Source organism: Pan paniscus, chromosome 11 (assembly GCF_029289425.2).
Source record: "Pan paniscus chromosome 11, NHGRI_mPanPan1-v2.0_pri, whole genome shotgun sequence".
Lineage (NCBI taxonomy): Eukaryota > Metazoa > Chordata > Mammalia > Primates > Hominidae > Pan > Pan paniscus.
In genome coordinates, this window is record NC_073260.2 from 68,282,893 (window position 1) to 68,295,704 (window position 12,812).

A 12,812-nucleotide genomic window follows, 5' to 3' on the forward strand; every position below is an offset into this window, starting at 1 on the left:
AGTCTTTGGAAAAGCCCTCCTTGAGTGCTCAGGCAGACTCAGGTGCCCTTTCTTCTGGGCTCCCATGCACTCTGTTCTTACCTCCATCAGGGTGCCACATGCACTAGTGTTATCTGCTGCTGTGGCCAATCATCCATGAGGCCATGAGGAAGTGGAATGTACATCTGGTATAAGAAGACATGGCAGAAGCCAGCCTCCGATCTGTCCACACGAATACGGCATTCCCAAAGCAACGTGCATGTGCCATTATTCACTGGATGAGCTTGAGGTGGATGAACTAGCCCACCAGACTCTCAATGTCATGAATTTAACATTGAATTAAGAAAAATATGTTTTAAAAATAATAGTTTAGGTGATTGCTGGGGTGCTAGGAGAGGAAGGAATGGGGAATAACTGTTTAATGGGTATAGTTGGCCTTGTGTGTCTGTGGGTTCCACATCTGATTCAACCAACCGTGGATCAAAATATTTGAAAATAAAAAACAAAACAAAAATGATACAAATAAAAACCAATATAACAACTATTAACAGCATTTACATTGTACTAGGCATTATAAGTAATCTAGAGATGACTTAAAGCATACAGAAGGATGTGCCTAGGTTAGATGCATGTATCGTACCATTTCATATCAGGGACTTGAGTACCCACGGATTTTGGTATCTGCAGATCCTGGAACCCCTTCCCTATTGATACCAAGGAACAACAGCACTGGGTCTCCTTTTGGGGTGATGCAGATGTTTTGAAGCTAGACAGAGGTAGTGGTTCCACAACATTGTAAATGTACTAAATGCCACCAAATTATTCATTTTTAAATGGTTAATGTGTTATGTGAATTTCACCTTAACAACTAATAATATTATAGGTAAGGCACAAGTTACATCTGTAGCACAAAAATGGCCCTAATTTTTAAAACACTGCTCCAGCATAGCAGGTATCACATGTGAGGTAGCAAAAGCTGGAGATCAAAGTGTGATACCTGGAGACTTATCAGTAAGGGTCAAATGTTTTTTCAGGTTTTGAGAATCATTCTTGGAATTGTTCCAGAAGATATATCGTATAACTCTTCTTAGATGCTAAGATAAGAAGGCAGATATACACTGTAGCTCATTTTGTGTTATTTTCTAGAGCTTTACTCCAGTCAATTTCTTGGGGGCAGCATTTGTGGAATCAGTGGTTCATCTGAAGGGCTGTGCTGTGGAATTACTATGCATTTGTTTTGTCTTCCAGTGGACCTAAGCGTTATGACTGGACTGGGAAAAACTGGGTGTACTCCCACGACGGCGTGTCCCTCCATGAGCTGCTGGCCGCAGAGCTCACTAAAGCCTTAAAAACCAAACTGGACTTGTCTTCCTTGGCCTATTCCGGAAAAGATGCTTGATGCCCAGCCCCGTTTTAAGGACATTAAAAGCTATCAGGCCAAGACCCCAGCTTCATTATGCAGCTGAGGTCTGTTTTTTGTTGTTGTTGTTGTTGTTTATTTTTTTTATTCCTGCTTTTGAGGACAGTTGGGCTATGTGTCACAGCTCTGTAGAAAGAATGTGTTGCCTCCTACCTTGCCCCCAAGTTCTGATTTTTAATTTCTATGGAAGATTTTTTGGATTGTCGGATTTCCTCCCTCACATGATATCCCTTATCTTTTATAATGTCTTATGCCTATACCTGAATATAACAACCTTTAAAAAAGCAAAATAATAAGAAGGAAAAATTCCAGGAGGAAAAATGAATTGTCTTCACTCTTCATTCTTTGAAAGATTTACTGCAAGAAGTACATGAAGAGCAGCTGGTCAACCTGCTCACTGTTCTGTCTCCAAATGAGACACATTAAAGGGTAGCCTACAAATGTTTTCAGGCTTCTTTCAAAGTGTAAGCACTTCTGAGCTCTTTAGCATTGAAGTGTCGAAAGCAACTCACACGGGAAGACCATTTCTTATTTGTGCTCTGTGACTGCCAAGGTGTGGCCTGCACTGGGTTGTCCAGGGAGACCTAGTGCTGTTTCTCCCACATATTCACATATGTGTCTGTGTGTATATATATTTTTTCAATTTAAAGGTTAGTATGGAATCAGCTGCTACAAGAATGCAAAAAATCTTCCAAAGACAAGAAAAGAGGAAAAAAAGCCATTTTCATGAGCTGAGTGATGTAGCGTAACAAACAAAATCATGGAGCTGAGGAGGTGCCTTGTAAACATGAAGGGGCAGATAAAGGAAGGAGATACTCATGTTGATAAAGAGAGCCCTGGTCCTAGACATAGTTCAGCCACAAAGTAGTTGTCCCTTTGTGGACAAGTTTCCCAAATTCCCTGGACCTCTGCTTCCCCATCTGTTAAATGAGAGAATAGAGTATGGTTGATTCCCAGCATTCAGTGGTCCTGTCAAGCAACCTAACAGGCTAGTTCTAATTCCCATTGGGTAGATGAGGGGATGACAAAGAACAGTTTTTAAGCTATATAGGAAACATTGTTATTGGTGTTGCCCTATCGTGATTTCAGTTGAATTCATGTGAAAATAATAGCCATCCTTGGCCTGGCGCGGTGGCTCACACCTGTAATCCCAGCACTTTTGGAGGCCAAGGTGGGTGGATCACCTGAGGTCAGGAGTTCAAGACCAGCCTGGCCAACATGATGAAACCCCGTCTCTACTAAAAATACAAAAAATTAGCCGGGCATGATGGCAGGTGCCTGTAATCCCAGCTACTCGGGAGGCTGAGGCAGAAGAATCGCTTGAACCCAGAGGTGGAGGTTGCAGTGAGCCGAGATCGTGCCATTGCACTGTAACCTGGGTGACTGAGCGAAACTCTGTCTCAAAATAATAATAACAATAAAATAATAATAATAATAGCCATCCTTTATTGTACCCTTACTGGGTTAATCGTATTATACCACATTACCTCATTTTAATTTTTACTGACCTGCACTTTATACAAAGCAACAAGCCTCCAGGACATTAAAATTCATGCAAAGATATGCTCATGTTATATTATTTTCTTTAAGAAGGATTTATTAGTGGCTGGGCATGGTGGCGTGCACCTGTAATCCCAGGTACTCAGGAGGCTGAGACGGGAGAATTGCTTGACGCCGGGCGGAGGAGGTTACAGTGAGTCGAGATCGTACCTGAGCGACAGAGCGAGACTCCGTCTCAAAAAAAAAAAAAAGGAGGGTTTATTAATGAGAAGTTTGTATTAATATGTAGCAAAGGCTTTTCCAATGGGTGAATAAAAACACATTCCATTAAGTCAAGCTGGGAGCAGTGGCATATACCTATAGTCCCAGCTGCACAGGAGGCTGAGACAGGAGGATTGCTTGAAGCCAGGAATTGGAGATCAGCCTGGGCAACAAGCAAGATCCTATCTCTTAAAAAAAGAAAAAAAAAACCTATTAATAATAAAACAGTATAAACAAAAGCTAAATAGGTAAAATATTTTTTCTGAAATAAAATTATGTTTTGAGTCTGATGGAAATGTTTAAGTGCAGTAGGCCAGTGCCAGTGAGAAAATAAATAACATCATACATGTTTGTATGTGTTTGCATCTTGCTTCTACTGAAAGTTTCAGTGCACCCCACTTACTTAGAACTCGGTAACATGATGTACTCCTTTATCTGGGACACAGCACAAAAGAGGTATGCAGTGGGGCTGCTCTGACATGAAAGTGGAAGTTAAGGAATCTGGGCTCTTATGGGGTCCTTGTGGGCCAGCCCTTCAGGCCTATTTTACTTTCATTTTACATATAGCTCTAATTGGTTTGATTATCTCGTTCCCAAGGCAGTGGGAGATCCCCATTTAAGGAAAGAAAAGGGGCCTGGCACAGTGGCTCATGCCTGTAATCCCAGCACTTTGGGAGGCTGAGGCGAGTGGATCACCTGAGGTCAGGAGTTCAAGACCAGCCTGGCCAACATGGCAAAATCCCGTCTCTACTAAAAATATTAAAAAATTGGCTGGGCATGGTGGTTCGTGCCTATAATTTCAGCTACTCAGGAGGCTGAGGCAGGAGAATCGCTGTAACCTGGGGGGTGGAGGTTGCAGTGAGACGAGATCATGCCACTTCACTCCAGCCTGGCCAACAGAGCCATACTCCGTCTCAAATAAATAAATAAATAAATAAATAAATAAATAAATAAATGGACTTCAAACACATGAACAGCAGCCAGGGGAAGAATCAAAATCATATTCTGACAAGCAAACTGGAAAAGTACCACTGTGTGGACCAATAGCCTCCCCACCGCAGACCCTGGGAGCATCGCCTCATTTATGGTGTGCTCCAGTCATCCATGTGAAGGATGAGTTTCCAGGAAAAGGTTATTAAATATTCACTGTAACATACTGGAGGAGGTGAGGAATTGCATAATACAATCTTAGAAAACTTTTTTTTCCCCTTTCTATTTTTTGAGACAGGATCTCACTTTGTCACTCAGGCTGGAGGACGGTGGTACAATCAAAGCTCATGGCAGCCTCGACCTCCCTGGACTTGGGCAATCCTCCCACAGGTGTACACCTCCATAGCTGGCTAATTTGTGTATTTTTTGTAGAGATGGGGTTTCGCCATGTTGCCCAGGCTGGTCTCTAACACTTGGGCTCAAGTGATCCACCTGCCTCGTCCTCCCAAGATGCTGGGATTACAGGTGTGTGCCACAGGTGTTCATCAGAAAGCTTTTTCTATTATTTTTACCTTCTTGAGTGGGTAGACCCTCAGCCACATAGAAAATAAAATGTTCTGGCATGACTTATTTAGCTCTCTGGAATTACAAAGAAGCAATGAGGTGTGTAAAAGAGAACCTGGGTTTTTGAATCACAAATTTAGAATTTAATCGAAACTCTGCCTCTTACTTGTTTGTAGACACTGACAGTGGCCTCATGTTTGTTTTTTTTTTTAAATCTATAAAATGGAGATATCTAACATGTTGAGCCTGGGCCCACAGGCAAAGCACAATCCTGATGTGAGAAGTACTCAGTTCACGACAACTATTGTTTTCACATGCATAGCATAATTTCATATTCACATTGGAGGACTTCCCCCAAAATATGGATGACGTTCCCTACTCAACCTTGAACTTAATCAAAATACTCAGTTTACTTAACTTCGTATTAGATTCTGATTCCCTGGAACCATTTATCGTGTGCCTTACCATGCTTATATTTTACTTGATCTTTTGCATACCTTCTAAAACTATTTTAGCCAATTTAAAATTTGACAGTTTGCATTAAATTATAGGTTTACAATATGCTTTATCCAGCTATACCTGCCCCAAATTCTGACAGATGCTTTTGCCACCTCTAAAGGAAGACCCATGTTCATAGTGATGGAGTTTGTGTGGACTAACCATGCAAGGTTGCCAAGGAAAAATCGCTTTACGCTTCCAAGGTACACACTCAGATGAAAGTAATTTTAGTCCATGTCCAGTTGGATCCTTGGCACATAGTTATCTTCTGCTAGAACAAACTAAAACAGCTACATGCCAGCAAGGGAGAAAGGGGAAGGAGGGGCAAAGTTTTGGAATTTCATGTAAATTTATGGTGTTCAAAACGACGAATTCATGACTTTGTGTATAGAGTAAGAAATGCCTTTTCTTTTTTGAGACAGAGTCTTGCTCTGTCACCCAGGCTGGAGTGCAGTGGCACGATCTGGGCTCACTACAACCTCCGCCTCCTGGGTTCAAGCAATTCTCTGCCTCAGCCTCCCGAGTAGCTGGGATTACAGGTGCCTGCCACCACACCCGGCTAATTTTTGTATTTTTAGTAGAGACGGGGTTTCACCATCATGGCCAGGCTGGTCTTGAACTCCTGACCTAGTAATCCACCTGCCTCGGCCTCCCAAAGTGCTGGGATTACAGGTGTGAGCCACTGCAGCCAGCCAGAAATGCCTTCTAATCTTTGGTTTATCTTAATTAGCCAGGACACTTGGAGTGCATCCCGAAGTACCTGATCAGTGGCCCCTTTGGAATGTGTAAAACTCAGCTCACTTATATCCCTGCATCCGCTTCAGAGACAGAATCCAAGCTCATATGTTCCATCTTCTCTGGCTGTATAGTTTAAGGAATGGAAGGCACCAGAACAGATTTATTGAAATGTTTATTAGCTGAAGATTTATTTAGACAGTTGAGGAAAACATCGGCACCCAGCAGTAAAATTGGCTCTCAAAGATTTTCTTCTCCTGTGGAAAGTCAGACCTCTGAGGCCCCATCCAGGTAGAAGTACTAGTGCAAGAAGGGCCTCTGCTGTCCACTTGTGTTTCTGTGATCTGTGGGAACATTGTTAACGCCACATCTTGACCTCAAATTGTTTAGCTCCTGGCCAGACACGGTGGCTCACACCTGTAATCCCAGCACTTTGAGAGGCTGAGGCAGGTGGATCACCTGAGGTTAGGAGTTCGAGGCCAGCCTGGTCAACATGGTAAAACCCCGCCTCTACTAAAAATACAAAAATTAGCTGGGCGTAGTGGCGCACGCCTGTTATCCCAGCTACTCGGGAGGCTGAGGCAGGAGAATTGCTTGAACCTGGGTGGTGGAGGTTGCAGTGAGCCGAGATTACACCACTGCACTCCAGCCTGGGCGACAAGAGGGAAACTCCATTAAAAAAATGTAATTCCCGTGTCTGCCATCTTAAGTGTAAAGGTGGCTAAATTATATAGAAAAATAAGACAATATCATTTCCCAATTACATTCCTTTCCTACCGCACTCTATGATGCTAGCTGAGATTTTTCCAAAAGAAAATGGCTTAAATAAAACCCTAAGAGAAAGAAAAACTTTAAATCCCTCCAAAGCTCAAAAGTAATAGAAACAGATGAGTTTGGAGTCAGGATTTCTGTGTAAGATTGCCTAGGCTGTGTACTGCACATCTCCAGGTGCCACCGTTCACAGAGATTATAACTACAATGTGAAGTGAATGGTGCCACTGACAGTTATGCAAACCGTCCAGAGCATAGCCACCTGATCCTGCTGGGATTCCTCTTGCCAGTCCATCAGCAGTTCCCCTTGAAAGTTTCACCAAACATCCCTTAAATCTGCCCTCTCCTGCCCATCCCCAGTGGAGGTCCTCATCATTTTTCACCTGCATTTTTGCAGGAGCTTTCTTATATCCACCTTCCTCCTTTTCTCTCAGCCCATCATCTATCTACACAGTCTCCAGGGTAAGCTTTCAGAAAGGCAATCTCTTGTCTGTAAAACCTAAGCAGGACCAAGGCCAAGTTTCTTAGCCTGAAAAATGTGCTTTTCTGACTGAACTGTTCAGGCACTGACTCTACATATAATTATGCTTTTCTACCCCCTCACACTCAACACTTTGACTCCAACAATCCCAAATCCTCAGATCCCTAAGTGTGCTGTGCTATTTCACATGGCTCTCAGACTTGGCCAGTGCTGTTTCCATTTTGGTCTTTATTCCCCACATCTCTGCCTGGGGGGTAGATTCTACCCTGAAAAATGTTCTTGGCACAGCCTTGCAAACTCCTCCTCCACTCAGCCTCTGCCTGGATGCCCTTGATTGTTCCATGTCCTCAGCATATCATGTTTGTCTTTCCCAGCACTGACCTACCATGTGTCACCCCTGCTTGGCTGTACCTTCCATGAGGCTAGGACTATGTGTCTCCTTTGTTGACTGCTGTTGCCCTAGCATCTTGCACAGTTCCTTGCACACAATTAGAGCTCTATAAATGTCAAATAAATGTGTTATAATTATATGTTTAAAATAGTTGTTCAAATAAACTCTAAATAACCCCAACTCCAAGAGTGTTAGCAAGAAATATAAATTTTACAGAAGAATGGTTCGAGGTGGGGAGGGTGTCCACGGAGTGAGTTACCTCACACAGGCACGGAAAAACTTGAACCTCCTAAGGACATTTTTAAGCTCTCTTTCCCATTTTCTTTCCTGGATTCCCATTGCCTGGTCTCATTTCTCTCTTCTCCACCATGCCACTTCCTCAAAAATTCCTTTAGGGTTTGTTCTTAAGCTTAGATAGGTTTCCCATTCTGAAATACAAAGGCCTGGTAATTAGCCAACTTACCTTGTTGGGGATGTGGAAGGCAAGACTCTCAGACTCCATGACTCAGGTATATTGCAACAATTAGGCTGAAAGTTCCTTGAGAGTAAGTGTCCAAATCTTTTCATGTTTGGTTCCCAGGGCTCACTACAGTTGTTGGTATATCATAGGCACTCTAATATCTTCTTAAAGAATCAATATCATTTAAATGGCCATAACTGCCCATAGCAATTTACAGATTCAATGCTATTTCTATAAAACTATCAAGGTCATTTTTGTTTTATTTTTTTTCTTTGAGATAGAATCTCGCTATTGTCACCCAGGCTGGAGTGCAGTGGCGCGATCTCGACTCACTGCAACCTCTGCCTCCCGGGTTCAAGTAATTCTCCTGCCTCAGCCTCCCGAGTAGCTGGGATTATAGGTGCCTGCCACCACACCTGGCTAATTTTTGTATTTTTAGTAGAGACGAGGCTTCAACATGTTGGCCAGGCTAGTCTTGAACTCCTGACCTCAGGTAATCCACCTGCCTTGGCCTCCCAAAGTGCAGGGATTACAGCATGAGCCACTGTGCCCGGCCCATGGTAATTTTTCACAGAATCAGAAGAAACTATTCTAAAATTCATATAGCAGCCAGGCGAGGTGGCTCACGCCTGTAATCCCAGCACTTTGGGAGACGGAGGCAGGAGGATCATCTGAGGTCAGGAGTTCAAGACCAGCCTGTCCAACATGGTGAAACCCTGTCTCTACTAAAAATACAAAAATTTGCCAGTCGTGATGGCGGGCACCTGTAGTCCCAGCTACTCGAGAGGCTGAGGCAGGAGAATTGCTTGAACCCGGGAGGTGGAGGTTGCAGTGAGCCGAGATCACGCCACTGCACTCCAGCCTGGGCAACAGAGTGAGACTCCATCTCAAAAAAATAAATAAAATAAAATAAAATAAAATTCATATAGAACCGAAAAAGAGCCCAAATAACCAAAGTAATCCTGAGCAAAAAGAACAAAGCTGGAAGCATCACATTACCCAACTTCAAACTCTACTACAAGGCTATAGCAACTAAAACAGCATGGCACTGCTACAAAAACAGACAGGTAGACTAACGGAACAGAATAGACAACTCAGAAATAAAGCCACACACCTACAGCCATCTGAACTTGGACAAACTCAACAATATTAAGTAATGGGGAAAGGACTCCCTATTCAAAAAGTAGTGCTGGGATAACTGGCTATCCATATACAGAAGAATGAAACTAGACTGCTACCTATCCCCATATACAAAAATTAAATCAAGATGGATTAAAGACTTAAATGTAAGATCTCAAACTATAAAAATCCTAGGAGAGCCAGGCGCGGTGGCTCTTGCCTGTAATCCCAGCACTCTGGGAGGCTGAGGCGGATGGATCACCTGAGGATAGGAGTTCGAGGCCAGGCTGGCCAACATGGTGAAACCCTGTCTCTACTAAAAATACAAAAATTAGCTGGGCATGGTAGTGTGTGCCTGTAATCTCAGCTACTCAGGAGGCTGAGACAGGAGAATCGCTTGAGCCTGGGAGGCAGAGTGAGCCCAGATCGCACCATTACACTCCAGCCTGGGTGACAGGAGCAAGATTCCATATCAAAAAAAGAAAAAGAAAAAGAAAATCCTAGAAGAAAACCTAGTAAATGCCCTTCTTATATCAGCCTTGACAAAGAAGTTATGACTAAATCCTAGAAAGCAATTGCAACAAAAACAAAAATTTACAAGTGGGATCTAATTAAACTAAAGAGATTCTGCACAGCAAGAGAAGCTATCAAGGGAGTAAACAGACAGCCTACAGAATGGGAGAAAATATTCACAAATTATGCATCTGACAAAGGTCTAATATCCAGAATCTATAAGGAACTTAAATCAACAAGCAAAAACCAAATAACCCCATTAAAAAGTAGGCAAAGGACACGAATAGACATGTCTCAAAAGAAGAAATACAAGTGACCAACGAACATGAAAAAATCCTCATCATCACTAATCATGAGAGAAATGCAAATCAAAAGCACAGTGAGATATCATTTCATACCAGCAAGAATGACTATTAAAAAAGTCGAAAAATAACAGATGTTGCAAGACTGCAGAGAAAAGAGAACGTTTATACACTGTTGGTAGGAATGTAAATACATTCAACCACTATGGAGAACAGTTTGGAGATTTCTCAAAGAACTGAATTGAACTACCAGTCGACCCAGCAATGCCATTATTGAGTATATGCCCAAAGGAAAATAAATTGTTCTATCAAAAAGACAAATACACCCATGTGTTCATCACAGCACTATTCACAATGGCAAAGACATGAAACCAAACCAGGTGCTCATCAATGGTGGATTAGATTGTGTACATATATACCACCATGTGGTACATATACACTGTGGAATACTATGCTGCCATAAAAAAGAATGTAATCATGTATTTTGCAGCAATGTGGATGTAGCTAGAGGCCATTATTCTAAACAAACTAACACAGAAACAGAAAACCAAATAATGCATGTTCTGACTTAAAAGTGGGAGCTAAACACTGAATACACATGGGCATAAAGATGGGAACAATAGACAGTGGGGGCTATTAGAGAGGCAAGGGCTGAAAAACTACCTATTCGGTGCTCTGCTCACTATCTGGGTGACAGAGTCATTAGCACTCCAAAGCTCAGCATCACACAGTATACCTTTGTAACAAACCTGCACATGTACCCCCTGATTCTAAAATAAAAGTCGAAGGAAAACAACAAAAACAAAAAGAAATAACTCCTGAGATGGGGTCTCCATCTCTTAGTTCAGCCTATTGGCAGTCCCCTTTTTCAAGTTCTAAGGAGCCTGTACTAGACCACTCTTCATTTAGTCCCATAATCATCCCTCTTTCAATTATTTTGCCTTCAAACCTATAGGGAAGGGATTGGAAATGAAGTTTCAGTCATTCCCTAAGTAAAATGTATATACATATTTTAATTGAAACAGGATTTCACTCTCTTGCCCAGGCTGGAGTGCAGTGGTGTGGTCATGGCTCACTGCAGCTTCAACCTCCTGGGCTCAAGCAGTGCTTCCATCTCATCCTCCCAAGTAGCTGGGACTACAGGCTCTTAAATTTTTTAGAGAACAAAAACACAGTCTTTAGATTTAAACATGTGAAAGCAGAAATTTTAAAAATACAATGAAAGAGTTGGAAGACAGAGTTGAAATTGTTCAGAAATTACAGTAAAAATACTAAGAGATAGGAAATAGTCAACTTCCAAATGAGAAGAATCACGAAAGAGAGAACAGAAAAGATAGAAAAAAAATTATCAAAGAAATAATTCAAGAACATTTCCTTAAAGTGAAGGGCATGAGATTCCAGGTATATTCCACATATAGAAAAATATCCCATACAAAATCACATTGTTATGAATTTTCATAACATGAGGGACAAAAGAAGATAATATAAGTAACCAGAGAGGGAAAAAATAAATAAACAAAACAAGACAAATAGGTCATATACAAAGTAATATTCATCACAATAGCTTCATAGTTCTCAATAATAACAAAAAGCCTTTAAAATTCTGGTTGAAGCAGTTCAGACAATGCCATCACCCAAAAATATGCCATTTTGGCATACTGATTATTATTAGCTGAAAGCACTTGAGAAACAGCAGACTGTACAGGAAGGGCTTTCCAACCTCCTCTTTTCTACCTAAAAACAGGCTAGAAAATTTCCCATGATAAAGGTGCCCTCCCTCTACTAGAAAGAGAAAAACATCCTTATCACCAGAGATAGGGAATCAATGCCAAAATGGATCTGAACAAACTTATTGGAATAACCCTTGTCTTCCACTACTTATCCCCAATATAGCTCTTAGTAATTTCCCCAAGCCCCTTTGTCTTGTCATTTCTTCACAAATTTATCATTTCTTTGTCTAAAACATATATAAACTTGTCTGCTATGGTGACTTCTTTGGGTCTACATTTGCTTGTGAGGACTCCCAGGTACATGTAAAATTGTAATAAGACTTGCGTGCTTTTCTACTGTTAATCTTTCCTGTGTCATTTTAATTCTTAGGCCTAGCTGGAAACTTAAGAGGGTAGAACAGAAATTTTTCCTTTCCTACATGGTGAAGGGACATTCTATAATAAAACTAGCCTCAACATTAAAAAAAGTGATGTAATAAAAAACAAAGGAAAAAGAAAACAAAACAGAAAAGCAATTAATAACACTAGGAAACACAAGGCGTTATACAGGATAGGAAACGTCCTGTTATGTTACACAATGCAACAGTGGGTATTGTTTTCATCATTATTATAATGAAAATGCTAAATAGTGATTTGACCAACAATCCAGTTTAAAACATTTGGAGGAATGTGAATGTTTATGGCCAGAAAATGGGGAGAAAAATGGTTAAGGAAACAAAATCTCATCATCTAGAGTGGGAAGGAGACTGATAATTCCTAATATGAACCAAAAAAACTCAAACTTTTTTTTTTTTTTGAGATGGGGTCTCGCTCTGTCGCCCAGGCTGGAGTACAGTGGCACGATCTCAGCTCACTGCAACCTCTGCCTCCCAGGTTCAAGAGATTCTCCTGCCTCAGCCTCTTCAGTATTTGGGACTACAGTTGCACACTATGATGTCTGGCTAATTTTTGTATTTTTAGTAGAGATGGGGTTTCGCCATGTTGGCCAGGCTGGTCTCGAACTCCTGACCTCAGATGATCAGTCCGCCTTGGCTCCCCAAAGTGCTGGGATTACAGACATGAGCCATTGTGCCTGGCCTGAAAACTCATTTTATTTAGATATGTTAAGGGAAATCTCAAAATAATCAGCTAGAAAAATTGAAAATGGTTGCCCATGAG

General features: G+C 41.6%; 1 protein-coding gene across 2 annotated transcripts in view; it reads left to right on the forward strand.

Annotated features, from left to right (window-relative positions):
- The window catches only part of FXN (frataxin), a 47,966-nt gene extending 35,531 nt beyond the window's left edge, over nucleotides 1-12,435 (forward strand). For both annotated transcript variants that reach the window (XM_008978403.5, XM_003824754.6), the window contains exon 5: nucleotides 1,228-12,435. In XM_008978403.5, coding sequence (XP_008976651.2) covers nucleotides 1,228-1,328 — 101 coding nt within the window. In that variant the 3' untranslated portion in view covers nucleotides 1,329-12,435. The remainder of the gene's footprint in view (nucleotides 1-1,227) is intronic.
- The last annotated feature ends 377 nt before the right edge of the window (nucleotides 12,436-12,812 follow it).